The sequence below is a fragment of the Narcine bancroftii genome, chromosome 4 (assembly GCF_036971445.1).
Source record: "Narcine bancroftii isolate sNarBan1 chromosome 4, sNarBan1.hap1, whole genome shotgun sequence".
Taxonomy (NCBI): Eukaryota; Metazoa; Chordata; class Chondrichthyes; order Torpediniformes; family Narcinidae; genus Narcine; species Narcine bancroftii.
Window position 1 is genome coordinate 175,078,873 of NC_091472.1, and position 27,404 is coordinate 175,106,276.

At 54.4% G+C, this 27,404-nt stretch overlaps 1 protein-coding gene and 1 long non-coding RNA gene across 5 annotated transcripts in view; one reads left to right on the forward strand and one right to left on the reverse strand.

The window, feature by feature from the left end:
* LOC138761255 (coiled-coil domain-containing protein 60-like) overlaps window positions 1–27,404 on the reverse strand; it is a 176,645-nt gene that overhangs the window by 95,243 nt on the left and 53,998 nt on the right. For 2 of the 4 annotated variants that reach the window (XM_069933100.1, XM_069933097.1), the window contains exon 1: window positions 646–867. In XM_069933100.1, coding sequence (XP_069789201.1) covers window positions 646–801 — 156 coding nt within the window. In that variant the 5' untranslated portion in view covers window positions 802–867. Of the gene's footprint in view, window positions 1–487; window positions 586–645; window positions 868–27,404 lie in introns of those variants that run through there. The other 2 variants (XM_069933099.1, XM_069933098.1) reach the window with 2 other exon arrangements.
* Window positions 1–27,404, forward strand: part of LOC138761262 (uncharacterized) — a 161,261-nt gene that overhangs the window by 7,914 nt on the left and 125,943 nt on the right. The gene's annotated exons all lie outside the window — the stretch shown is intronic.

Below are 27,404 nucleotides of genomic sequence, written 5' to 3' on the forward strand. Positions count from 1 at the left end.
TAATCCCAAACAGATTCCCTCTGCCTCATCATTCACCCTCAGTTCTATCCCACAAAGTATACAAAACTGGCAAAGGCCTGACTTGTGCACTTGACATTTTTGGTTAAAACCAGTTGGAATACCCCTTTGCTGGTGCAACACAACCACCCCAACTCCATCCCTGACTCAGGGATCTCAGGAAGCTGAATGACTGAATAATCAAATTCCAGTAAGATTAATTCTTCCAGGGAACCAAGACGCGCACATGCAGAAAGTGCAAGAAACTCAGCAGGTCAGGCAGCATCTGTGAGAAAGAGAAGCAAAGTGAACATTTCAAGTCCAAGATTCTTCATCAGAATTTGTGGGGACTTTTAAAAATGTTCATTTATTGCTGAAAAGTATCCCAGAAGCATCTGTTAAGCAAATGTTAATTTTTTTTGCCACAGATGCTGCCGGAGTATTTCCAACCATTCCTGGTTTTCTTTCAAATTTCCAGTTTTTGTTTTACTTTTTCCTCAAGGTTACCCTTCCCTGCTTTGGCGACCTCCACTGTTTTCCTTCTTCTGGGCATTCCTCCGTGAAGTCGATGGCCTCGTCAATCGCGACCTGGACAAAGAAGATAAATTCAAATGAAACCCCTCAACATTGGAGTGAGATAATCATCACCTCCACTGTAGCAGTTATTACAAACTGTGCTTGCAGCAATTGATGAGGATCGATTTCCCCTGACATTCTCAAACTAAATAGATCAGACACAGAGATAAACAAGAAAACTAGATGCAATACAAGTGCTGGAGAAAACTCAGTTGGGTCACACAGCATCCATAGAAAGTAAAGGGCGACCAACTGGATCCTTCATCCTGAGTTTCTTCTGCACATTTGTGTATGATCAGGTGTAGATATGTTTTGTAATGGTCCCTTATATCTCCCCAGTACAAAGACACCCTTCACAAGGCACAACATGTGAATTTGACCTTTATTGTACAAAAAGAAAGTTTCTAAACAAAATACACAAGTGGATATTTATTATCAACATCCCAATGGGTTGATACACATAGTATCACTTACTTGAAGGGCACAGAGATGCAGAGAGCTGGTTTATCAGTTTCCCCTAATCATGCCCTATGTGAATATTAACAAGTGAAGAAAACACACTTGCCACAGACACACAAGATAAGAATCTTAGTCTAGCTACAATAGCTGTTCGAAACACAAAAAACTGCAGATGCTGAAGTCTAGAGCAAAGAAAGGGCTGTTGGATGAATTCAGTGGGTCAGACAGCATCAATGCTAGAAATATAAAAAAAACCACACACAATGCTGGAGAAGTTCAACAGGTCAAACAAGTGTCCTTCATGTAGCGAAGACAGAGATACATAACCAACTTTGAGGGCTTGATCCCTTCATCAAGATATGAGAGAATGCTGGCAGGTGTTCAAACAAAAGGGTGGGGGAGGCAAATGTAGGAGATGATAGGTGGATGAGGGGAGGGAGAGGTTGCAGATCACTTGACTGAGCACCTCTTCTCCATCTGCCACCATAGCAACTTCCCAGTAGCCAACCATTTCAATTCTGAATCAACCTCCCAGACTTGCATGTCTGTCCTTGGCCTTTTGCACCATCCTGCCCTGACCACCCGCAGATTGGAGGAATAGCACCTTGTCTTCCGTCTGGGGACCCTCCAGTCAGATGGCATGATGATTGGTTTGTCTGCTTTCTGTTAAACTTGCTTGCATTTTCTTTCCCCTTCCCTTTCCTGCCCTTCCAGTTCTCTCCTCCCTTACCCACCCAGCCATCCCACTGGCCCCTCATTGCTACTGTCCCCTCCCTCGTTTCTCCACCTATCATCTCCTGCCTTTACCCCCCACCCCCCCCACAACCTTTTTGTTCAGATGTCTGTCGGCTTAGGCCCAAAACCATGGTTATGTATCTTTATTTTTGCCACACAAAGAACACATTTTGACCTGCTGAGCTTCTCCAGCATTTTGTGGTTTTACTTCAAACACGGTGTCTAAAGATAGTCACAATTTACTTCAATAGTCAACGATTCTGGTCAGGACCCTTTATCAAGGCTAAAGTAAATGGGGTGATCTTATGTAAATGAAAGTGGGGGAAGAAAGGGGAATAGTTGTAGCATGTGAAGTGCATGTCAGTGTGGGTTTGTACAGGATGAGGGAAAGTGGATGTTTCCCATGCCTGTGTGTTTCTATAAGGCAGAAGAAGTGTATGTTGCATTTCTGTCAGAGTGTGTTCATATGGGGAGAGAAGAGTATGTGTGCATGTGCTTGTTCACAAAAGGGATGTGCATGTGTGTGTTCACAAGGGGGCGTGGGCGTGTTCACAAGGGGGCGTGGGCGTGTTCACAAGGGGGCGTGGGCGTGTTCACGGGGGCGTGGGCGTGTTCACGGGGGCGGGTGCGTGTTCACGGGGGCGGGTGCGTGTTCACGGGGGCGGGTGCGTGTTCACGGGGAGGGTGCGTGTTCACGGGGGGGTGCGTGTTCACGGGGGGGTGCGTGTTCACGGGGGGTGCGTGTGTTTACGGGGGGGTGCGTGTGTTTACGGGGGGGTGCGTGTGTTTACGGGGGGGGTGCGTGTGTTTACGGGGGGGTGCGTGTGTTTACGGGGGGGTGCGTGTGTTTACGGGGGGTGCGTGTGTTTACGGGGGGGTGCGTGTGTTTACGGGGGGGTGCGTGTGTTTACGGGGGGGTGCGTGTGTTTACGGGGGGGTTCGTGTGTTTACAGGGGGGTGCGTGTGTTTACGGGGGGGTGCGTGTGTTTACGGGGGGGTGCGTGTGTTTACGGGGGGTGCGTGTGTTTACGGGGAGTTTGTTGACAAGGGGGGTGTGCGTGAGTTTGTTGACGATGGGTGTGCGTGAGTTTGTTGACAAGGGGGGGTGTGCGTGAGTTTGTTGACAAGGGAGGGTGTGCGTGAGTTTGTTGACAAGGGGGGTTGTGCGTGAGTTTGTTGACAATGGGGGTGTGCGTGAGTTTGTTGACAAGGGGGGGTGTGCGTGAGTTTGTTGACAAGGGGGGTGTGCGTGAGTTTGTTGACAAGGGGGGTGTGCGTGAGTTTGTTGACAAGGGGGGTGTGCGTGAGTTTGTTGACAAGGGGGGTGTGCGTGAGTTTGTTGACAAGGGGGGTGCGCGTGAGTTTGTTGACAAGGGGGGTGTGCGTGAGTTTGTTGACAAGGGGGGTGTGCGTGAGTTTGTTGACAAGGGGGGTGTGCGTGAGTTTGTTGACAGGGGGGTGTGCGTGAGATTGTTGACAAGGGGGGGTGTGCGTGAGTTTGTTGACAGGGGGGGTGTGCGAGAGTTTGTTGACAAGGGGGGGTGTGCGTTAGTTTGTTGACAAGGGGGGGTGTGCGTGAGTTTGTTGACAAGGGGGGGTGTGCGTGAGTTTGTTGACAAGGGGGGGTGTGCGTGAGTTTGTTGACAAGGGGGGTGTGCGTGAGTTTGTTGACAAGGGGGGTGTGCGTGAGTTTGTTGACAAGGGGGGTGTGCGTGAGTTTGTTGAGAAGGGGGGTGTGCGTGAGTTTGTTGACAAGGGGGGAGTGCGTGAGTTTGTTGACAAGGGGGGTGTGCGTGAGTTTGTTGACAAGGGGGGTGTGCGTGAGTTTGTTGACAAGGGGGTGTGCGTGAGTTTGTTGACAAGGGGGGGTGTGCGTGAGTTTGTTGACAAGGGGGGGTGTGCGTGAGTTTGTTGACAAGGGGGGTGTGCGTGAGTTTGTTGACAAGGGGGGGTGTGCGTGAGTTTGTTGACAAGGTAGGTGTGCCTGAGTTTGTTGACAAGGGAGGTGTGCCTGAGTTTGTTGACAAGGGGGGTGCGCGTGAGTTTGTTGACAAGGGGGGTGCGCGTGAGTTTGTTGACAAGGGGGGGTGCGCGTGAGTTTGTTGACAAGGGGGGTGCGCGTGAGTTTGTTGACAAGGGGGGTGCGCGTGAGTTTGTTGACAAGGGGGGTGCGCGTGAGTTTGTTGACAAAGGGGGTGCGCGTGAGTTTGTTGACGGGGGGGTGCGCGTGAGTTTGTTGACGGGGGGGTGCGCGTGAGTTTGTTGACAAGGGGGGTGTGCTGAGTTTGTTGACAAGGGGGGTGTGCCTGAGTTTGTTGACAAGGGGGGTGTGCCTGAGTTTGTTGACAAGGGGGGTGTGCGTGAGTTTGTTGACAAGTGGGGTGTGCGTGAGTTTGTTGACAAGGGGGGTGTGCCTGAGTTTGTTGACAAGGGGGTGTGCCTGAGTTTGTTGACAAGGGGGTGTGCCTGAGTTTGTTGACAAGTGGGATGTGCCTGAGTTTGTTGACAAGGGGGGTGTGCGTGAGTTTGTTGACAAGGGGGGTGTGCGTGAGTTTGTTGACAAGGGGGGTGTGCGTGAGTTTGTTGACAAGGGGGGTGTGCGTGAGTTTGTTGACAAGGGGGGGTGTGAGTGAGTTTGTTGACAAGGGGAGGTGTGAGTGAGTTTGTTGACAAGGGGGGTGTGCGCGAGTTTGTTGACAAGGGGGGGTGTGCGTGAGTTTGTTGACAAGGGGGGGTGTGCGTGAGTTTGTTGACAAGTGGGGTGTGCGTGAGTTTGTTGACAAGGGGGGTGTGCGTGAGTTTGTTGACAAGGGAGGGTGTGCGTGAGTTTGTTGACAAGGGGGGTGTGCGTGAGTTTGTTGACAAGGGGGGTGTGCGTGAGTTTGTTGACAAGGGGGGTGTGCGTGAGTTTGTTGACAAGGGAGGGTGTGCGTGAGTTTGTTGACAAGGGGGTGTGCGTGAGTTTGTTGACAAGGGAGGGTGTGCGTGAGTTTGTTGACAAGGGAGGGTGTGCGTGAGTTTGTTGACAAGGGGGGTGTGCGTGAGTTTGTTGACAAGGGAGGGTGTGCGTGAGTTTGTTGACAAGGGGGGTGTGCGTGAGTTTGTTGACAAGGGGGGGTTGTGCGTGAGTTTGTTGACAAGGGGGGTGTGCGTGAGTTTGTTGACAAGGGGGGTGTGCGTGAGTTTGTTGACAAGGAGGGTGTGCGTGAGTTTGTTGACAAGGGGGGGTGTGCGTGAGTTTGTTGACAAGGGGGGTGTGCGTGAGTTTGTTGACAAGGGGGTGTGCGTGAGTTTGTTGACAAGGGGGGTGTGCGTGAGTTTGTTGACAAGGGGGGTGTTCGTGAGTTTGTTGACAAGGGGGGTGTGCGTGAGTTTGTTGACAAGGAGAGGTGTGCGTGAGTTTGTTGACAAGGGGGTTGTGCGTGAGTTTGTTGACAAGGGGGGGTGTGCGTGAGTTTGTTGACAAGGGGGGGTGTGCGTGAGTTTGTTGACAAGGGGGGTGTGCGTGAGTTTGTTGACAAGGGGGGTGTGCGTGAGTTTGTTGACAAGGGGGGTGTGCGTGAGTTTGTTGACAAGGGGGGTGTGCCTGAGTTTGTTGACAAGGGGGGTGTGCCTGAGTTTGTTGACAAGGGGGGTGTGCCTGAGTTTGTTGACAAGGGGGGTGTGCGTGAGTTTGTTGACAAGGGGGGTGTGCGTTTGAGTTTGTTGACAAGGGGGGGGTGTGTTTGAGTTTGTTGACAAGGGGGGTGTGCGTGAGTTTGTTGACAAGGGGGGTGTGCGTGAGTTTGTTGACAAGGGGGGTGTGCGTGAGTTTGTTGACAAGGGGGGTGTGCGTGAGTTTGTTGACAAGGGGGTGTGCCTGAGTGTGTTGAGAAGGGGGGTGTGCCTGAGTGTGTTGACAAGGGGGTGTGCCTGAGTTTGTTGACAAGTGGGATGTGCCTGAGTTTGTTGACAAGTGGGATGTGCCTGAGTTCGTTGACAAGGGGGGTGTGCCTGAGTTCGTTGACAAGGGGGGTGTGCCTGAGTTCGTTGACAAGGGGGGTGTGCCTGAGTTCGTTGACAAGGGGGGTGTGCGTGAGTTCGTTGACAAGGGGGGTGTGCGTGAGTTCGTTGACAAGGGGGGGTGTGCGTGAGTTCGTTGACAAGGGGGGTGTGCGTGAGTTCGTTGACAAGGGGGGTGTGCGTGAGTTCGTTGACAAGGGGGGTGTGCGTGAGTTTGTTGACAAGTGGGGTGTGCGTGAGTTTGTTGACAAGGGGGGTGTGCCTGAGTTTGTTGACAAGGGGGTGTGCCTGAGTTTGTTGACAAGGGGGTGTGCCTGAGTTTGTTGACAAGTGGGATGTGCCTGAGTTTGTTGACAAGGGGGGTGTGCGTGAGTTTGTTGACAAGGGGGGTGTGCGTGAGTTTGTTGACAAGGGGGGTGTGCGTGAGTTTGTTGACAAGGGGGGTGTGCGTGAGTTTGTTGACAAGGGGGGTGTGCGTGAGTTTGTTGACAAGGGGGGGTGTGAGTGAGTTTGTTGACAAGGGGGGTGTGCGCGAGTTTGTTGACAAGGGGGGGTGTGCGTGAGTTTGTTGACAAGGGGGGGTGTGCGTGAGTTTGTTGACAAGTGGGGTGTGCGTGAGTTTGTTGACAAGGGGGGTGTGCGTGAGTTTGTTGACAAGGGAGGGTGTGCGTGAGTTTGTTGACAAGGGGGGTGTGCGTGAGTTTGTTGACAAGGGGGGTGTGCGTGAGTTTGTTGACAAGGGGGGTGTGCGTGAGTTTGTTGACAAGGGAGGGTGTGCGTGAGTTTGTTGACAAGGGGGTGTGCGTGAGTTTGTTGACAAGGGAGGGTGTGCGTGAGTTTGTTGACAAGGGAGGGTGTGCGTGAGTTTGTTGACAAGGGGGGTGTGCGTGAGTTTGTTGACAAGGGAGGGTGTGCGTGAGTTTGTTGACAAGGGGGGTGTGCGTGAGTTTGTTGACAAGGGGGGGTTGTGCGTGAGTTTGTTGACAAGGGGGGTGTGCGTGAGTTTGTTGACAAGGGGGGTGTGCGTGAGTTTGTTGACAAGGAGGGTGTGCGTGAGTTTGTTGACAAGGGGGGGTGTGCGTGAGTTTGTTGACAAGGGGGGTGTGCGTGAGTTTGTTGACAAGGGGGTGTGCGTGAGTTTGTTGACAAGGGGGGTGTGCGTGAGTTTGTTGACAAGGGGGGTGTTCGTGAGTTTGTTGACAAGGGGGGTGTGCGTGAGTTTGTTGACAAGGAGAGGTGTGCGTGAGTTTGTTGACAAGGGGGTTGTGCGTGAGTTTGTTGACAAGGGGGGGTGTGCGTGAGTTTGTTGACAAGGGGGGGTGTGCGTGAGTTTGTTGACAAGGGGGGGTGTGCGTGAGTTTGTTGACAAGGGGGGTGTGCGTGAGTTTGTTGACAAGGGGGTGTGCGTGAGTTTGTTGACAAGGGGGGTGTGCGTGAGTTTGTTGACAAGGGGGGTGTGTGTGAGTTTGTTGACAAGGGGGTGTGTGTGAGTTTGTTGACAAGGGGGGTGTGCGTGAGTTTGTTGACAAGGGGGGGTGTGCGTGAGTTTGTTGACAAGGGGGGGTGTGCGTGAGTTTGTTGACAAGGGGGGGTGTGCGTGAGTTTGTTGACAAGGGGGGGTGTGCGTGAGTTTGTTGACAAGGGGGGGTGTGCGTGAGTTTGCTGACAGGGGGGGTGTGCGTGAGTTTGCTGACAAGGGGGGTGTGCGTGAGTTTGCTGACAAGGGGGTCTGCGTGAGTTTGTTGACAAGGGGGGTGTGCGTGAGTTTGTTGACAAGGGGGGTGTGCGTGAGTTTGTTGACAAGGGGGGGTGTGCGTGAGTTTGTTGACAAGGGGGGGTGTGCGTGAGTTTGTTGACAAGGGGGGGTGTGCGTGAGTTTGTTGACAAGGGGGTGTGCGTGAGTTTGTTGACAAGGGGGGGTGTGCGTGAGTTTGTTGACAAGGGGGGTGTGCGTGAGTTTGTTGACAAGGGGGGTGTGCGTGAGTTTGTTGACAAGGGGGGTGTGCGTGAGTTTGTTGACAAGGGGGGTGTGCGTGAGTTTGTTGACAAGGGGGGTGTGCGTGAGTTTGTTGACAAGGAGGGTGTGCGTGAGTTTGTTCACAAGGGGGGGTGTGCGTGAGTTTGTTGACAAGGGGGGTGTGCGTGAGTTTGTTGACAAGGGGGGTGTGCGTGAGTTTGTTGACAAGGGAGGGTGTGCGTGAGTTTGTTGACAAGGGAGGGTGTGCGTGAGTTTGTTGACAAGGGAGGGTGTGCGTGAGTTTGTTGACAAGGGGGGTGTGCGTGAGTTTGTTGACAAGGGAGGGTGTGCGTGAGTTTGTTGACAAGGGGGGTGTGCGTGAGTTTGTTGACAAAGGGGGGTTGTGCGTGAGTTTGTTGACAAGGGGGGTGTGCGTGAGTTTGTTGACAAGGGGGGGTGTGCGTGAGTTTGTTGACAAGGGGGGTGGCGTGAGTTTGTTGACAAGGGGGGTGGCGTGAGTTTGTTGACAAGGGAGGGTGTGCGTGAGTTTGTTGACAAGGGGGGTGTGCGTGAATTTGTTGACAAGGGGGGTGTGCGTGAGTTTCTTGACAAGGGGGTGTGCGTGAGTTTGTTGACAAGGGGGCGTGTGCGTGAGTTTGTTGACAAGGGGGGGTGTGCGTGAGTTTGTTGACAAGGGGGGTGTGCGTGAGTTTGTTGACAAGGGGGGTGTGCGTGAGTTTGTTGACAAGGGAGGGTGTGCGTGAGTTTGTTGACAAGGGGGGTGTGCGTGAGTTTGTTGACAGGGGGGTGTGCGTGAGTTTGTTGACAAGGGGGGTGTGCGTGAGTTTGTTGACAAGGGGGGTGTGCGTGAGTTTGTTGACAAGGGGGGTGTGCGTGAGTTTGTTGACAAGGGAGGGTGTGCGTGAGTTTGTTGACAAGGGGGGTGTGCGTGAGTTTGTTGACAAGGGGGGTGTGCGTGAGTTTGTTGACAAGGGGGGTGTGCGTGAGTTTGTTGACAAGGGAGGGTGTGCGTGAGTTTGTTGACAAGGGGGGTGTGCGTGAGTTTGTTGACAAGGGGGGGTGTGCGTGAGTTTGTTGACAAGGGGGGGTGTGCGTGAGTTTGTTGACAAGTGGGGTGTGCGTGAGTTTGTTGACAAGGGGGGTGTGCGTGAGTTTGTTGACAAGGGAGGGTGTGCGTGAGTTTGTTGACAAGGGGGGGTGTGCGTGAGTTTGTTGACAAGGGGGGGTGTGCGTGAGTTTGTTGACAAGGGGGGTGTGCGTGAGTTTGTTGACAAGGGGTGGTGTGCGTGAGTTTGTTGACAAGGGGGGGTGTGCGTGAGTTTGTTGACAAGGGGGGGTGTGCGTGAGTTTGTTGACAAGGGGGGTGTGAGTGAGTTTGTTGACAAGGGGGTGTGCGTGAGTTTGTTGACAAGGGGGGTGTGCGTGAGTTTGTTGACAAGGGTGGTGTGCGTGAGTTTGTTGACAAGGGGGGGTGTGCGTGAGTTTGTTGACAAGGGGGTGTGCGTGAGTTTGTTGACAAGGGGGGGTGTGCGTTAGTTTGTTGACAAGGAGGGTGTGCATGACTTTGTTGACAAGGGGGGTGTGCGTGAGTTTGTTGACAAGGAGGGTGTGCGTGAGTTCGTTGACAAGGGGGGGTGTGCGTGAGTTCGTTGACAAGGGGGGTGTGCGTGAGTTCGTTGACAAGGGGGGTGTGCGTGAGTTTGTTGACAAGGGAGGGTGTGCGTGAGTTTGTTAACAAGGGGGGTGTGCATGAGTTTGTTGACAAGGGGGGTGTGCGTGAGTTTGTTGACAAGGGGGGTGTGCGTGAGTTTGTTGACAAGGGGGGGTGTGCGTGAGGTTGTTGACAAGGGGGGTGTGCGTGAGTTTGTTGACAAGGGGGGTGTGCGTGAGTTTGTTGACAAGGGGGGTGTGCGTGAGTTTGTTGACAAGGGAGGGTGTGCGTGAGTTTGTTGACAAGGGGGGTGTGCGTGAGTTTGTTGACAAGGGGGGGTGTGCGTGAGTTTGTTGACAAGGGGGGGTGTGCGTGAGTTTGTTGACAAGGGGGTGTGCGTGAGTTTGTTGACAAGGGGGGTGTGCGTGAGTTTGTTGACAAGGGAGGGTGTGCGTGAGTTTGTTGACAAGGGGGTGTGCGTGAGTTTGTTGACAAGGGGGGTGTGCGTGAGTTTGTTGACAAGGGGGGTGTGCGTGAGTTTGTTGACAAGGGGGTTTGTGTGTGAGTTTGTTGACAAGGGGGGTGTGCGTGAGTTTGTTGACAAGGGGGGTGTGCGTGAGTTTGTTGACAAGGAGGGTGTGCGTGAGTTTGTTGACAAGGGGGGTGTGCGTGAGTTTGTTGACAAGGGGGTGTGCGTGAGTTTGTTGACAAGGGAGGTGTGCGTGAGTTTGTTGACAAGGGGGGTGTGCGTGAGTTTGTTGACAAGGGGGGTGTGCGTGAGTTTGTTGACAAGGGGGGGTGTGCGTGAGTTTGTTGACAAGGGGGGTGTGCGTGAGTTTGTTGACAAGGGGGGGTGTGCGTGAGTTTGTTGACAAGGGGGGTGTGCGTGAGTTTGTTGACAAGGGGGGTGTGCGTGAGTTTGTTGACAAGGGGGGTGTGTGTGAGTTTGTTGACAAGGGGGTGTGCGTGAGTTTGTTGAACAGGGGGGGTGTGCGTGAGTTTGTTGACAAGGGGGGGTGTGCGTGAGTTTGTTGACAAGGGGGTGTGTGCGTGAGTTTGTTGACAAGGGGGGGTGTGCGTGAGTTTGTTGACAAGGGGGGGTGTGCGTGAGTTTGTTGACAGGGGGGGTGTGCGTGAGTTTGCTGACAGGGGGGTGTGCGTGAGTTTGTTGACAAGGGGGTGTGCGTGAGTTTGTTGACAAGGGGGTGTGCGTGAGTTTGTTGACAAGGGGGGTGTGCGTGAGTTTGTTGACAAGGGGGATGTGCGTGAGTTTGTTGACAAGGGGGGGTGTGCGTGAGTTTGTTGACAAGGGGGTGTGCGTGAGTTTGTTGACAAGGGGGGTGTGCGTGTGTTTGTTGACAAGGGGGGGTGTGCGTGAGTTTGTTGACAAGGGGGGGTGTGCGTGAGTTTGTTGACAAGGGGGTGTGCGTGAGTTTGTTGACAAGGTGGGTGTGCGTGAGATTCTTGACTAGGGGGTGTGCGTGAGTTTGTTGACAAGGGGTGTGTGCGTGAGTTTGTTGACAAGGGGGGGTGTGCGTGAGTTTGTTGACAAGGGGGGGTGTGCGTGAGTTTGTTGACAAGGGGGGGTGTGCGTCAGTTTGTTGACAAGGGGGGTGTGCGTGAGTTTGTTGACAAGGGGGGGTGTGCGTGAGTTTGTTGACAAGGGGAGTGTGAGTGAGTTTGTTGACAAGGGGGTGTGCGTGAGTTTGTTGACAAGGGGGTGTGCGTGAGTTTGTTGACAAGGGGGGTGTGCGTGAGTTTGTTGACAAGGGGGGGTGTGCGTGAGTTTGTTGACAAGGGGGGTGTGCGTGAGTTTGTTGACAAGGGGGGGTGTGCGTGAGTTTGTTGACAAGGGGGGTGTGCGTGAGTTTGTTGACAAGGGGGGTGTGCGTGAGTTTGTTGACAAGGGGGGTGTGCGTGAGTTTGTTGACAAGGGGGTGTGCGTGAGTTTGTTGACAAGGGGGTGTGCGTGAGTTTGTTGACAAGGGGGGTGTGCGTGAGTTTGTTGACAAGGGGGGTGTGCGTGAGTTTGTTGACAAGGGGGGTGTGCGTGAGTTTGTTGAACAGGGGGGGTGTGCGTGAGTTTGTTGACAAGGGGGGGTGTGCGTGAGTTTGTTGACAAGGGGGGGTGTGCGTGAGTTTGTTGACAAGGGGGGGTGTGCGTGAGTTTGTTGACAAGGGGGGGTGTGCGTGAGTTTGTTGACAGGGGGGGTGTGCGTGAGTTTGCTGACAGGGGGGGTGTGCGTGAGTTTGTTGACAAGGGGGTGTGCGTGAGTTTGTTGACAAGGGGGTGTGCGTGAGTTTGTTGACATGGGGGGTGTGCGTGAGTTTGTTGACAAGGGGGATGTGCGTGAGTTTGTTGACAAGGGGGGGTGTGCGTGAGTTTGTTGACAAGGGGGTGTGCGTGAGTTTGTTGACAAGGGGGGTGTGCGTGTGTTTGTTGACAAGGGGGGGTGTGCGTGAGTTTGTTGACAAGGGGGGGTGTGCGTGAGTTTGTTGACAAGGGGGTGTGCGTGAGTTTGTTGACAAGGTGGGTGTGCGTGAGTTTCTTGACTAGGGGGTGTGCGTGAGTTTGTTGACAAGGGGTGTGTGCGTGAGTTTGTTGACAAGGGGGGGTGTGCGTGAGTTTGTTGACAAGGGGGGGTGTGCGTGAGTTTGTTGACAAGGGGGGGTGTGCGTCAGTTTGTTGACAAGGGGGGTGTGCGTGAGTTTGTTGACAAGGGGGGGTGTGCGTGAGTTTGTTGACAAGGGGAGTGTGAGTGAGTTTGTTGACAAGGGGGTGTGCGTGAGTTTGTTGACAAGGGGGTGTGCGTGAGTTTGTTGACAAGGGGGGTGTGCGTGAGTTTGTTGACAAGGGGGGTGTGCGTGAGTTTGTTGACAAGGGGGTGTGCGTGAGTTTGTTGACAAGGGGGGGTGTGCGTTAATTTGTTGACAAGGGGGGTGTGCGTGAGTTTGTTGACAAGAGGGGGTGTGCGTGAGTTTGTTGACAAGGGGGGTGTGCGTGAGTTTGTTGACAAGGGGGGTGTGCGTGAGTTTGTTGACAAGGGAGGGTGTGCGTGAGTTTGTTGACAAGGTGGGTGTGCGTGAGTTTGTTGACAAGGGGGGTGTGCGTGAGTTTGTTGACAAGGGGGGTGTGCGTGAGTTTGTTGACAAGGGGGGTGTGCGTGAGTTTGTTGACAAGGGGGGTGTGCGTGAGTTTGTTGACAAGGGGGGTGTGCGTGAGTTTGTTGACAAGGGGGTGTGCGTGAGTTTGTTGACAAGGGGGTGTGCGTGAGTTTGTTGACAAGGGGGGTGTGCGTGAGTTTGTTGACAAGGGGGGGTGTGCGTGAGTTTGTTGACAATGGGGGTGTGCGTGAGTTTGTTGACAAGGGGGGTGTGCGTGAGTTTGTTGACAAGGGGGGGTGTGCGTGAGTTTGTTGACAAGGAGGGTGTGCGTGAGTTTGTTGACAAGGGGGGTGTGCGTGAGTTTGTTGACAAGGGGGGTGAGCGTGAGTTTGTTGACAAGGGGGGGTGTGCATGAGTTTGTTGACAAGGGGGGTGTGCGTGAGTTTGTTGACAAGGGGGGTGTGCGTGAGTTTGTTGACAAGGGGGGTGTGCGTGAGTTTGTTGACAAGGAGGGTGTGCGTGAGTTTGTTGACAAGGGGGGTGGGCGTGAGTTTGTTGACAAGGGAGGGTGTGCGCGAGTTTGTTGACAAGGGGGGTGTGCGCGAGTTTGTTGACAAGGGGGGGTGTGCGCGAGTTTGTTGACAAGTGGGGGTGTGCGTGAGTTTGTTGACAAGGTGGGGTGTGCGTGAGTTTGTTGACAAGGGGGGTGTGCGTGAGTTTGTTTACAAGGGGGGTGTGCGTGAGTTTGTTGACAAGGAGGGTGTGCGTGAGTTTGTTGACAAGGGGGGTGTGCGTGAGTTTGTTGACAAGGGAGGGTGTGCCTGAGTTTGTTGACAAGGGGGGTGTGCGTGAGTTTGTTGACAAGGGGGTGTGCGTGAGTTTGTTGACAAGGGGGGTGTGCGTGAGTTTGTTGACAAGGGGGGGTGTGCGTGAGTTTGTTGACAAGGGGGGTGTGCGTGAGTTTGTTGACAAGGGGGGTGTGCGTGAGTTTGTTGACAAGGGGGGTGTGCGTGAGTTTGTTGACAAGGGAGGGTGTGCGTGAGTTTGTTGACAAGGGGGGTGTGCGTGAGTTTGTTGACAAGGGGGTGTGCGTGAGTTTGTTGACAAGGGGGGTGTGCGTGAGTTTGTTGACAAGGGGGGGTGTGCGTGAGTTTGTTGACAAGGGGGGTGTGCGTGAGTTTGTTGACAAGGGGGGTGTGCGGGAGTTTGTTGACAAGGGGGGTGTGCGTGAGTTTGTTGACAAGGGAGGGTGTGCGTGAGTTTGTTGACAAGGGGGGTGTGCGTGAGTTTGTTGACAAGGGGGTGTGCGTGAGTTTGTTGACAATGGGGGTGTGCGTGAGTTTGTTGACAAGGGGGGTGTGCGTGAGTTTGTTGACAAGGGGGGTGTGCGTGAGTTTGTTGACAAGGGGGGTGTGCGTGAGTTTGTTGACAAAGGGGGTGTGCGTGAGTTTGTTGACAAGGGAGGGTGTGCGTGAGTTTGTTAACAAGGGGGGTGTGCGTGAGTTTGTTGACAAGGGGGGTGTGCGTGAGTTTGTTGACAAGGGGGGTGTGCGTGAGTTTGTTGACAAGGGGGGGTGTGCGTGAGGTTGTTCACAAGGGGGGTGTGCGTGAGTTTGTTGACAAGGGGGGTTTGCGTGAGTTTGTTGACAAGGGGGGTGTGCGTGAGTTTGTTGACAAGGGAGGGTGTGCGTGAGTTTGTTGACAAGGGGGGTGTGCGTGAGTTTGTTGACAAGGGGGGGTGTGCGTGAGTTTGTTGACAAGGGGGGGTGTGCGTGAGTTTGTTGACAAGGGGGTGTGCGTGAGTTTGTTGACAAGGGGGGTGTGCGTGAGTTTGTTGACAAGGGAGGGTGTGCGTGAGTTTGTTGACAAGGGGGTGTGTGTGAGTTTGTTGACAAGGGGGGTGTGCGTGAGTTTGTTGACAAGGGGGGTGTGCGTGTGTTTGTTGACAAGGGGGGGTTGTGTGTGAGTTTGTTGACAAAGGGGGTGTGCGTGAGTTTGTTGACAAGGGGGGTGTGCGTGAGTTTGTTGACAAGGAGGATGTGCGTGAGTTTGTTGACAAGGGGGGTGTGCGTGAGTTTGTTGACAAGGGGGTGTGCGTGAGTTTGTTGACAAGGGAGGTGTGCGTGAGTTTGTTGACAAGGGGGGTGTGCGTGAGTTTGTTGACAAGGGGGGTGTGCGTGAGTTTGTTGACAAGGGGGGGTGTGCGTGAGTTTGTTGACAAGGGGGGTGTGCGTGAGTTTGTTGACAAGGGGGGGTGTGCGTGAGTTTGTTGACAAGGGGGGTGTGCGTGAGTTTGTTGACAAGGGGGGTGTGCGTGAGTTTGTTGACAAGGGGGGTGTGCGTGAGTTTGTTGACAAGGGGGTGTGCGTGAGTTTGTTGACAAGGGGGTGTGCGTGAGTTTGTTGACAAGGGGGGTGTGCGTGAGTTTGTTGACAAGGGGGGTGTGCGTGAGTTTGTTGACAAGGGGGGGTGTGCGTGAGTTTGTTGACAAGGGGGGGTGTGCGTGAGTTTGTTGACAAGGGGGGGTGTGCGTGAGTTTGTTGACAAGGGGGGTGTGCGTGAGTTTGTTGACAAGGGGGGGTGTGCGTGAGTTTGTTGACAAGGGGGGGTGTGCGTGAGTTTGTTGACAGGGGGGGTGTGCGTGAGTTTGCTGACAGGGGGGGTGTGCGTGAGTTTGTTGACAAGGGGGTGTGCGTGAGTTTGTTGACAAGGGGGGTGTGCGTGAGTTTGTTGACAAGGGGGTGTGCGTGAGTTTGTTGACAAGGGGGGTGTGCGTGAGTTTGTTGACAAGGGGGGTGTGCGTGAGTTTGTTGACAAGGGGGGGTGTGCGTGAGTTTGTTGACAAGGGGGGTGTGCGTGAGTTTGTTGACAAGGGGGGTGTGCGTGTGTTTGTTGACAAGGGGGGGTGTGCGTGAGTTTGTTGACAAGGGGGGGTGTGCGTGAGTTTGTTGACAAGGGGGGTGTGCGTGAGTTTGTTGACAAGGTGGGTGTGCGTGAGTTTCTTGACTAGGGGGTGTGCGTGAGTTTGTTGACAAGGGGGGGTGTGCGTGAGTTTGTTGACAAGGGGGGGTGTGCGTGAGTTTGTTGACAAGGGGGGGTGTGCGTGAGTTTGTTGACAAGGGGGGTGTGCGTGAGTTTGTTGACAAGGGGGGGTGTGCGTGAGTTTGTTGACAAGGGGGGGGTGTGAGTGAGTTTGTTGACAAGGGGGGTGTGCGTGAGTTTGTTGACAATGGGGGGTGTGCGTTAATTTGTTGACAAGGGGTGAGTGCGTGAGTTTGTTGACAAGAGGGGGTGTGCGTGAGTTTGTTGACAAGGGGGGTGTGCGTGAGTTTGTTGACAAGGGGGGTGTGCTTGAGTTTGTTGACAAGGGAGGGTGTGCGTGAGTTTGTTGACAAGGGGGGTGTGCGTGAGTTTGTTGACAAGGGGGGTGTGCGTGAGTTTGTTGATAAGGGGGGGTGTGCGTGAGTTTGTTGACAAGGGGGGGTGTGCGTGAGTTTGTTGACAAGGGGGGTGTGCGTGAGTTTGTTGACAAGGGGGGGTGTGCGTGAGTTTGTTGACAAGGAGGGTGTGCGTGAGTTTGTTGACAAGGGGGGTGTGCGTGAGTTTGTTGACAAGGGTGGGTGTGCGTGAGTTTGTTGACAAGGGGGGTGTGCGTGAGTTTGTTGACAAGGGGGGTGTGCGTGAGTTTGTTGACAAGGGAGGGTGTGCCTGAGTTTGTTGACAAGGGGGGTGTGCGTGAGTTTGTTGACAAGGGGGTGTGCGTGAGTTTGTTGACAAGGGGGGGTGTGCGTGAGTTTGTTGACAAGGGGGGTGTGCGTGAGTTTGTTGACAAGGGGGGTGTGCGTGAGTTTGTTGACAAGGGGGGTGTGCGTGAGTTTGTTGACGAGGGGGTGTGCGTGAGTTTGTTGACAAGGGGGGTGTGCGTGAGTTTGTTGACAAGGGGGGGTGTGCGTGAGTTTGTTGACAAGGGGGGTGTGCGTGAGTTTGTTGACAAGGGGGGTGTGCGTGAGTTTGTTGATAAGGGGGGGTGTGCGTGAGTTTGTTGACAAGGGGGGTGTGCGTGAGTTTGTTGACAAGGGGGGTGTGCGTGAGTTTGACAAGGGGGGTGTGCGTGAGTTTGTTGACAAGGGAGGGGTGTGCGTGAGTTTGTTGACAAGGGGGGGGTGTGCGTGAGTTTGTTGACAAGGGGGGTGTGCGTGAGTTTGTTGACAAGGTGGGGTGTGCGTGAGTTTGTTGACAAGGGGGGTGTGCGTGAGTTTGTTGACAAGGGGGGTGTGCGTGAGTTTGTTGACAAGGGGGGTGTGCGTGAGTTTGTTGACAAGGAGGGTGTGCGTGAGTTTGTTGACAAGGGGGGTGTGCCTGAGTTTGTTGACAAGGGGGGTGTGCGTGAGTTTGTTGACAAGGGGGTGTGCGTGAGTTTGTTGACAAGGGGGGTGTGCGTGAGTTTGTTGACAAGGGGGGTGTGCGTGAGTTTGTTGACAAGGGGGGGTGTGCGTGAGTTTGTTGACAAGGGGGGTGTGCGTGAGTTTGTTGACAAGGGGGGTGTGCGTGAGTTTGTTGACAAGGGGGGTGTGCGTGAGTTTGTTGACAAGGAGGGTGTGCGTGAGTTTGTTGACAAGGGGGATGTGCGTGAGTTTGTTGACAAGGGAGGGTGTGCGTGAGTTTGTTGACAAGGGGGGGTGTGCGTGAGTTTGTTGACAAGGGGGGGTGTGCGTGAGTTTGTTGACAAGGGGGGTGTGCGTGAGTTTGTTGACAGAGGGGGTGTGCGTGAGTTTGTTGACAAGGGGGGTGTGCGTGAGTTTGTTGACAAGGGGGGTGTGCGTGAGTTTGTTGACAAGGAGGGTGTGCGTGAGTTTGTTGACAAGGGGGGTGTGCGTGAGTTTGTTGACAAGGGAGGGTGTGCCTGAGTTTGTTGACAAGGGGGGTGTGCGTGAGTTTGTTGACAAGGGGGTGTGCGTGAGTTTGTTGACAAGGGGGGTGTGCGTGAGTTTGTTGACAAGGGGGGGTGTGCATGAGTTTGTTGACAAGGGGGGTGTGCGTGAGTTTGTTGACAAGGGGGGTGTGCGTGAGTTTGTTGACAAGGGGGGTGTGCGTGAGTTTGTTGACAAGGGGGGTGTGCGTGAGTTTGTTGACAAGGGGGGTGTGCGTGAGTTTGTTGACAAGGGGGGGTGTGCGTGAGTTTGTTGACAAGGAGGGTGTGCGTGAGTTTGTTGACAAGGGGGGTGTGCGTGAGTTTGTTGACAAGGGAGTGTGTGCGTGAGTTTGTTGACAAGGGGGTGTGTGCGTGAGTTTGTTGACAAGGGGGGTGTGCGTGAGTTTGTTGACAAGGGGGGGTGTGCGTGAGTTTGTTGACAAGGGGGGGTGTGCGTGAGTTTGTTGACAAGGGGGTGTGCGTGAGTTTGTTGACAAGGGGGGTGTGCGTGAGTTTGTTGACAGGGGGGGTGTGCGTGAGTTTGTTGACAAGGAGGGTGTGCGTGAGTTTGTTGACAAGGGGGGTGTGCGTGAGTTTGTTGACAAGGGAGGGTGTGCCTGAGTTTGTTGACAAGGGGGGTGTGAGTGAGTTTGTTGACAAGGGGGTGTGCGTGAGTTTGTTGACAAGGGGGGTGTGCGTGAGTTTGTTGACAAGGGGGGTGTGCGTGAGTTTGTTGACAAGGGGGGTGTGCGTGAGTTTGTTGACAAGGGGGGTGTGCGTGAGTTTGTTGACAAGGGGGGGTGTGCGTGAGTTGTGACAATGGGGGTGTGCGTGAGTTTGTTGACAAGGGGGGTGTGCGTGAGTTTGTTGACAAGGGGGGTGTGCGTGAGTTTGTTGACAAGGGGGGGTGTGCGTGAGTTTGTTGACAAGGGGGGTGTGCGTGAGTTTGTTGACAAGGGGGGTGTGCGTGAGTTTGTTGACAAGGGGGGTGTGCGTGAGTTTGTTGACAAGGAGGGGTGTGCGTGAGTTTGTTGACAAGGGGGGGTGTGCGTGAGTTTGTTGACAAGGTGGGGTGTGCGTGAGTTTGTTGACAAGGGGGGTGTGCGTGAGTTTGTTGACAAGGGGGGTGTGCGTGAGTTTGTTGACAAGGGGGGGTGTGCGTGAGTTTGTTGACAAGGGGGGTGTGCGTGAGTTTGTTGACAAGGGGGGTGTGCGTGAGTTTGTTGACAAGGGAGGGTGTGCCTGAGTTTGTTGACAAGGGGGGTGTGCGTGAGTTTGTTGACAAGGGGGTGTGCGTGAGTTTGTTGACAAGGGGGGTGTGCGTGAGTTTGTTGACAAGGGGGGGTGTGCGTGAGTTTGTTGACAAGGGGGGTGTGCGTGAGTTTGTTGACAAGGGGGTGTGTGCGTGAGTTTGTTGACAAGGGGGGTGTGCGTGAGTTTGTTGACAAGGGAGGGTGTGCGTGAGTTTGTTGACAAGGGGGGTGTGCGTGAGTTTGTTGACAAGGGGGTGTGCGTGAGTTTGTTGACAAGGGGGGTGTGCGTTAGTTTGTTGACAAGGGGGGGTGTGCGTGAGTTTGTTGACAAGGGGGGTGTGCGTGAGTTTGTTGACAAGGGGGGTGTGCGTGAGTTTGTTGACAAGGGAGGGTGTGCGTGAGTTTGTTGACAAGGGGGGTGTGCGTGAGTTTGTTGACAAGGGGGGTGTGCGTGAGTTTGTTGACAAGGGGGGTGTGCGTGAGTTTGTTGACAAGGGGGGTGTGCGTGAATTTGTTGACAAGGAGGGTGTGCGTGAGTTTGTTGACAAGGGGGGTGTGCGTGAGTTTGTTGACAAGGGGGTGTGCGTGAGTTTGTTGACAAGGGGGGTGTGCGTGAGTTTGTTGACAAGGGGGGTGTGCGTGAGTTTGTTGACAAGGGGGGTGTGCGTGAGTTTGTTGACAAGGGGGGTGTGCGTGAGTTTGTTGACAAGGGGGGTGTGCGTGAGTTTGTTGACAAGGGAGGTGTGCCTGAGTTTGTTGACAAGGGGGGTGTGCGTGAGTTTGTTGACAAGGGGGTGTGCGTGAGTTTGTTGACAAGGGGGGTGTGCGTGAGTTTGTTGACAAGGGGGGTGTGCGTGAGTTTGTTGACAAGGGGGGTGTGCGTGAGTTTGTTGACAAGGGGGGTGTGCGTGAGTTTGTTGACAAGGGGGGTGTGCGTGAGTTTGTTGACAAGGGAGGGTGTGCGTGAGTTTGTTGACAAGGGGGGTGTGCGTGAGTTTGTTGACAAGGGGGGTGTGCGTGAGTTTGTTGACAAGGGGGGTGTGCGTTAGTTTGTTGACAAGGGGGGGTGTGCGTGAGTTTGTTGACAAGTGGGGTGTGCGTGAGTTTGTTGACAAGGGGGGTGTGCGTGAGTTTGTTGACAAGGGAGGTGTGCGTGAGTTTGTTGACAAGGGGGGTGTGCGTGAGTTTGTTGACAAGGGGGGTGTGCGTGAGTTTGTTGACAAGGGGGGTGTGCGTGAGTTTGTTGACAAGGGGGTGTGCGTGAATTTGTTGACAAGGAGGGTGTGCGTGAGTTTGTTGACAAGGGGGGTGTGCGTGAGTTTGTTGACAAGGGGGGTGTGCGTGAGTTTGTTGACAAGGGAGGTGTGCGTGAGTTTGTTGACAAGGGGGGTGTGCGTGAGTTTGTTGACAAGGGGGGTGTGCGTGAGTTTGTTGACAAGGGGGGGTGTGCGTGAGTTTGTTGACAAGGGGGGTGTGCGTGAGTTTGTTGACAAGGGGGGTTGTGCGTGAGTTTGTTGACAAGGGGGGGTGTGCGTGAGTTTGTTGACAAGGGGGGTGTGCGTGAGTTTGTTGACAAGGGGGTGTGCGTGAGTTTGTTGACAAGGGGGGTGTGCGTGAGTTTGTTGACAAGGGGGTGTGCGTGAGTTTGTTGACAAGGGGGGTGTGCGTGAGTTTGTTGACAAGGGGGGTGTGCGTGAGTTTGTTGACAAGGGGGGTGTGCGTGAGTTTGTTGACAAGGGGGGTGGTTGTGCGTGAGTTTGTTGACAAGGGGGGTGTGCGTGAGTTTGTTGACAAGGGGGGGGGTTGTGCGTGAGTTTGTTGACAAGGGGGGTGTGCGTGAGTTTGTTGACAAGGGGGGGTGTGCGTGAGTTTGTTGACAAGGGGGGGTGTGCGTGAGTTTGTTGACAAGGGGGTGTGCGTGAGTTTGTTGACAAGGGGAGTGTGCGTGAGTTTGTTGACAAGGGGGGGTGTGCGTGAGTTTGTTGACAAGGGGGTGTGCGTGAGTTTGTTGACAAGGGGGGTGTGCGTGAGTTTGTTGACAAGGGGGGTGTGCGTGAGTTTGTTGACAAGGGGGGTGTGCGTGAGTTTGTTGACAAGGGGGGTGTGCGTGAGTTTCTTGACTAGGGGGTGTGCGTGAGTTTGTTGACAAGGGGGGTGTGCGTGAGTTTGTTGACAAGGGGGGGTGTGTGTGAGTTTGTTGACAAGGGGGGTGGTGCGTGAGTTTGTTGACAAGGGGGGGTGTGCGTGAGTTTGTTGACAAGGTGGGGTGTGCGTGAGTTTGTTGACAAGGGGGGGTGTGCGTGAGTTTGTTGACAAGGGGAGTGTGAGTGAGTTTGTTGACAAGGGGGTGTGCGTGAGTTTGTTGACAAGGGGGTGTGCGTGAGTTTGTTGACAAGGGGGGTGTGCGTGAGTTTGTTGACAAGGGGGGTGTGCGTGAGTTTGTTGACAAGGGGGTGTGCGTGAGTTTGTTGACAATGGGGTGTGCGTTAATTTGTTGACAAGGGGAGTGTGCGTGAGTTTGTTGACAAGAGGGGGTGTGCGTGAGTTTGTTGACAAGGGGGGTGTGCGTGAGTTTGTTGACAAGGGGGGTGTGCTTGAGTTTGTTGACAAGGGAGGGTGTGCGTGAGTTTGTTGACAAGGGGGGTGTGCGTGAGTTTGTTGACAAGGGGGGTGTGCGTGAGTTTGTTGACAAGGAGGGGTGTGCGTGAGTTTGTTGACAAGGGGGGTGTGCGTGAGTTTGTTACAAGTGCGGTGTGCGTGAGTTTGTTGACAAGGAGGGTGTGCGTGAGTTTGTTGACAAGGGGGGTGTGCGTGAGTTTGTTGACAAGGGGGGTGTGCGTTGAGTTTGTTGACAAGGGGGGTGTGCGTGAGTTTGTTGACAAGGGGGGTGTGCGTGAGATTGTTGACAAGGGAGGGTGTGCGTGAGTTTGTTGACAAGGGGGGTGTGCGTGAGTTTGTTGACAAGGTGGGGTGTGCGTGAGTTTGTTGACAAGGTGGGTGTGCGTGAGTTTCTTGACTAGGGGGTGTGCGTGAGCTTTGTTGACAAGGGGGGTGTGCGTGAGTTTGTTGACAAGGGGGTGTGCGTGAGTTTGTTGACAAGGGGGGTGTGCGTGAGTTTGTTGACAAGGGGGGTGTGCGTGAGTTTGTTGACAAGGGGGGTGTGCGTGAGTTTGTTGACAAGGGGGGTGTGCGTGAGTTTGTTGACAAGGGGGGTGTGCGTGAGTTTGTTGACAAGGGGGGGTGTGCGTGAGTTTGTTGACAAGGGGGGGTGTGCGTGAGTTTGTTGACAAGGGGGGTGTGCGTGAGTTTGTTGACAAGGGGGGTGTGCGTGAGTTTGTTGACAAGGGGGTTGTGCGTGAGTTGTTGACAAGGAGGGTGTGCGTGAGTTTGTTGACAAGTGGGGTGTGCGTGAGTTTGTTGACAAGGGTGGGTGTGCGTGAGTTTGTTGACAAGGGGGTGTGCGTGAGTTTGTTGACAAGGGGGGTGTGCGTGAGTTTGTTGACAAGGGTGGGTGTGCCGTGAGTTTGTTGACAAGGGGGGGTGTGCGTGAGTTTGTTGACAAGGGGGGTGTGCGTGAGTTTGTTGACAAGGGGGGGTGTGCGTGAGTTTGTTGACAAGGGTGGTGTGCGTGAGTTTGTTGACAAGGGGGGTGTGCGTGAGTTTGTTGACAAGGAGGGTGTGCGTGAGTTTGTTGACAAGGGGGTGTGCGTGAGTTTGTTGACAAGGGGGGTGTGCGTGAGTTTGTTGACAAGGGGGGGTGTGCGTGAGTTTGTTGACAAGGGGGGTGTGCGTGAGTTTGTTGACAAGGGGGGTGTGCGTGAGTTTGTTGACAAGGGGGGTGTGCGTGAGTTTGTTGACAAGGGGGGTGTGCGTGAGTTTGTTGACAAGGGGGGTGTGCGTGAGTTTGTTGACAAGGAGGGTGTGCGTGAGTTTGTTGACAAGGGGGGTGTGCGTGAGTTTGTTGACAAGGGGGGTGTGCGTGAGTTTGTTGACAAGGGAGGGTGTGCGTGAGTTTGTTGACAAGGGGGGGTGTGCGTGAGTTTGTTGACAAGGGGGGGTGTGCGTGAGCTTGTTGACAAGGTGGGGTGTGCGTGAGTTTGTTGACAAGGGGGGTGTGCGTGAGTTTGTTGACAAGGGGGGGTGTGCGTGAGTTTGTTGACAGGGGGGGTGTGCGTGAGTTTGTTGACAAGGGGGTGTGCGTGAGTTGTTGACAAGGGGGGTGTGCGTGAGTTTGTTGACAAGGGGGGTGTGCGTGAGTTTGTTGACAAGGGGGTGTGCGTGTGTTTGTTGACAAGGGGGGTGTGCGTGAGTTTGTTGACAAGGGGGGGTGTGCGTGAGTTTGTTGACAAGGGGGTGTGCGTGAGTTTGTTGACAAGGTGGGTGTGCGTGAGTTTCTTGAGTAGGGGGTGTGCGTGAGTTTGTTGACAAGGGGGGGTGTGCGTGAGTTTGTTGACAAGGGGGGGTGTGCGTGAGTTTGTTGACAAGGGGGGTGTGCGTGAGTTTGTTGACAAGGTGGGGTGTGCGTGAGTTTGTTGACAAGGGGGGTGTGCGTGAGTTTGTTGACAAGGGGAGTGTGAGTGAGTTTGTTGACAAGGGGGTGTGCGTGAGTTTGTTGACAAGGGGGTGTGCGTGAGTTTGTTGACAAGGGGGGTGTGCTTGAGTTTGTTGACAAGGGGGGTGTGCGTGAGTTTGTTGACAAGGGGTGTGCGTGAGTTTGTTGACAATGGGGGTGTGCGTTAATTTGTTGACAAGGGGAGTGTGCGTGAGTTTGTTGACAAGGGGGGGTGTGCGTGAGATTGTTGACAAGGGGGGGTGTGCGTGAGATTGTTGACAAGGAGGGGTGTGCGTGAGTTTGTTGACAAGGGGGGTGTGCGTGAGTTTGTTGACAAGGTGGGGTGTGCGTGAGTTTGTTGACAAGGTGGGTGTGCGTGAGTTTCTTGACAAGGGGGTAGTGCGTGAGTTTGTTGACAAGGGGGTGTGTGCGTGAGTTTGTTGACAAGGGGGGTGTGCGTGAGTTTGTTGACAAGGGGGGGGGTGTGCGTGAGTTTGTTGACAAGGGGGGTGTGCGTGAGTTTGTTGACAAGGGGGGTGTGCGTGAGTTTGTTGACAAGGGGGGTGTGCGTGAGTTTGTTGACAAGGGGGGGTGTGCGTGAGTTTGTTGACAAGGGGGGGTGTGCGTGAGTTTGTTGACAAGGGGGGGTGTGCGTGAGTTTGTTGACAAGGGGGGTGTGCGTGAGTTTGTTGACAAGGGGGGTGTGCGTGAGTTTGTTGACAAGGGGTTGTGCGTGAGTTTGTTGACAAGGAGGGTGTGCGTGAGTTTGTTGACAAGGGGGGTGTGCGTGAGTTTGTTGACAAGGGTGGGTGTGCGTGAGTTTGTTGACAAGGGGGGTTGTGCGTGAGTTTGTTGACAAGGGGGGTGTGCGTGAGTTTGTTGACAAGGGAGGGTGTGCCTGAGTTTGTTGACAAGGGGGGTGTGCGTGAGTTTGTTGACAAGGGGGTGTGCGTGAGTTTGTTGACAAGGGGGGTGTGCGTGAGTTTGTTGTCAAGGGTGGGTGTGCGTGAGTTTGTTGACAAGGGGGGTGTGCGTGAGTTTGTTGACAAGGAGGGTGTGCGTGAGTTTGTTGACAAGGGGGTGTGCGTGAGTTTGTTGACAAGGGGGGTGTGCGTGAGTTTGTTGACAAGGGGGGGTGTGCGTGAGTTTGTTGACAAGGGGGGTGTGCGTGAGTTGTTGACAAGGGGGGTGTGCGTGAGTTTGTTGACAAGGGGGGTGTGCGAGAGTTTGTTGACAAGGGGGGTGTGCGTGAGTTTGTTGACAAGGGGGGTGTGCGTGAGTTTGTTGACAAGGAGGGTGTGCGTGAGTTTGTTGACAAGGGGGGTGTGCGTGAGTTTGTTGACAAGGGAGGGTGTGCGTGAGTTTGTTGACAAGGGGGGGTGTGCGTGAGTTTGTTGACAAGGGGGGGTGTGCGTGAGCTTGTTGACAAGGTGGGGTGTGCGTGAGTTTGTTGACAAGGGGGGTGTGCGTGAGTTTGTTGACAAGGGGGGTGTGCGTGAGTTTGTTGACAAGGGGGGTGTGCGTGAGTTTGTTGACAAGGAGGGTGTGCGTGAGTTTGTTGACAAGGGGGGGTGTGCGTGAGTTTGTTGACAAGGGAGGGTGTGCCTGAGTTTGTTGACAAGGGGGGTGTGCGTGAGTTTGTTGACAAGGGGGTGTGCGTGAGTTTGTTGACAAGGGGGGTGTGCGTGAGTTTGTTGACAAGGGGGGTGTGCGTGAGTTTGTTGACAAGGGGGGGTGTGCGTGAGTTTGTTGACAAGGGGGGTTGTGCGTGAGTTTGTTGACAAGGGGGGGTGTGCGTGAGTTTGTTGACAAGGGGGGTGTGCGTGAGTTTGTTGACAAGGGAGGGTGTGCGTGAGTTTGTTGACAAGGGGGGTGTGCGTGAGTTTGTTGACAAGGGGGGTGTGCGTGAGTTTGTTGACAAGGGGGGTGTGCGTGAGTTTGTTGACAAGGGGGGATGTGCGTGAGTTTGTTGACAAGGTGGGGTGTGCGTGAGTTTGTTGACAAGGGGGGTGTGCGTGAGTTTGTTGACAAGGGGGGGTGTGCGTGAGTTTGTTGACAAGGGGGGTGTGCGTGAGTTTGTTGACAAGGGGGGTGTGCGTGAGTTTGTTGACAAGGAGGGTGTGCGTGAGTTTGTTGACAAGGGGGGTGTGCGTGAGTTTGTTGACAAGGGGGGTGTGCGTGAGTTTGTTGACAAGGGAGGGTGTGCCGTGAGTTTGTTGACAAGGGGGGTGTGCGTGAGTTTGTTGACAAGGGGGGTGTGCGTGAGTTTGTTGACAAGGGGGGTGTGCGTGAGTTTGTTGACAAGGGGGGGGTGTGCGTGAGTTTGTTGACAAGGGGGGTGTGCGTGAGTTTGTTGACAAGGGGGTGTGCGTGAGTTTGTTGACAAGGGGGGTGTGCGTGAGTTTGTTGACAAGGGGGGTGTGCGTGAGTTTGTTGACAAGGGGGGTGTGCGTGAGTTGTTGACAAGGGGGGGTGTGCGTGAGTTTGTTGACAAGGGGGGGTGTGCTGTGTGAGGGTTTGTTGACAAGGGGGGTGTGCGTGAGTTTGTTGACAAGGGGGGTGTGCGTGAGTTTGTTGACAAGGGGGGGTGTGCGTGAGTTTGTTGACAAGGGAGGGTGTGCGTGAGTTTGTTGACAAGGGGGGTGTGCGTGAGTTTGTTGACAAGGGGGGTGTGCGTGAGTTTGTTGACAAGGGGGGTGTGCGTGAGTTTGTTGACAAGGGGGGTGTGCGTGAGTTTGTTGACAAGGGGGGTGTGCGTGAGTTTGTTGACAAGGGGGGGTGTGCGTGAGTTTGTTGACAAGGGGGGTGTGCGTGAGTTTGTTGACAAGGGGGGTGTGCGTGAGTTTGTTGACAAGGGGGTGTGCGTGAGTTTGTTGACAAGGGGGGTGTGCGTGAGTTTGTTGACAAGGGGGGTGTGCGTGAGTTTGTTGACAAGGGGGGTGTGCGTGAGTTTGTTGACAAGGGGGGTGTGCGTGAGTTTGTTGACAAGGGGGGTGTGCGTGAGTTTGTTGACAAGGGGGGGTGTGCGTGAGTTTGTTGACAAGGGGGGGTGTGCGTGAGTTTGTTGACAAGGGGGGTGTGCGTGAGTTTGTTGACAAGGGGGGTGTGCGTGAGTTTGTTGACAAGGGGGGGTGTGCGTGAGTTTGTTGACAAGGGGGGTGTGCGTGAGTTTGTTGACAAGGGGGGTGTGCGTGAGTTTGTTGACAAGGGGGGTGTGCGTGAGTTTGTTGACAAGGGGGGTGTGCGTGAGTTTGTTGACAAGGGGGGTGTGCGTGAGTTTGTTGACAAGGGGGGTGTGCGTGAGTTTGTTGACAAGGGGGGTGTGCGTGAGTTTGTTGACAAGGGGGTGTGCGTGAGTTTGTTGACAAGGGGGGTGTGCGTGAGTTTGTTGACAAGGGGGTGTGCGTGAGTTTGTTGACAAGGGGGGTGTGCGTGAGTTTGTTGACAAGGGGGGTGTGCGTGAGTTTGTTGACAAGGGGGGTGTGCGTGAGTTTGTTGACAAGGGGGGTGTGCGTGAGTTTGTTGACAAGGGGGTGTGCGTGAGTTTGTTGACAAGGGAGGGTGTGCGTGAGTTTGTTGACAAGGGGGGTGTGCGTGAGTTTGTTGACAAGGGGTGTGCGTGAGTTTGTTGACAAGGGGGGTGTGCGTGAGTTTGTTGACAAGGGGGTGTGCGTGAGTTTGTTGACAAGGGGGTGTGCGTGAGTTTGTTGACAAGGGGGGTGTGCGTGAGTTTGTTGACAAGGGAGGGTGTGCGTGAGTTTGTTGACAAGGGGGGTGTGCGTGAGTTTGTTGACAAGGGGGGTGTGCGTGAGTTTGTTGACAAGGGGGGGTGTGCGTGAGTTTGTTGACAAGGGGGGTGTGCGTGAGTTTGTTGACAAGGGGGGGTGTGCGTGAGTTTGTTGACAAGGGGGTGTGCGTGAGTTTGTTGACAAGGGGGGGTGTGCGTGAGTTTGTTGACAAGGGGGTGTGCGTGAGTTGTTGACAAGGGGGTGGCGTGAGTTTGTTGACAAGGGGGTGTGCGTGAGTTTGTTGACAAGGGGGGTGTGCGTGAGTTTGTTGACAAGGGGGGTTGTGCGTGAGTTTGTTGACAAGGGGGTGTGTGCGTGAGTTTGTTGACAAGGGGGGTGTGCGTGAGTTTGTTGACAAGGGGGGTGTGCGTGAGTTTGTTGACAAGGGGGGTGTGC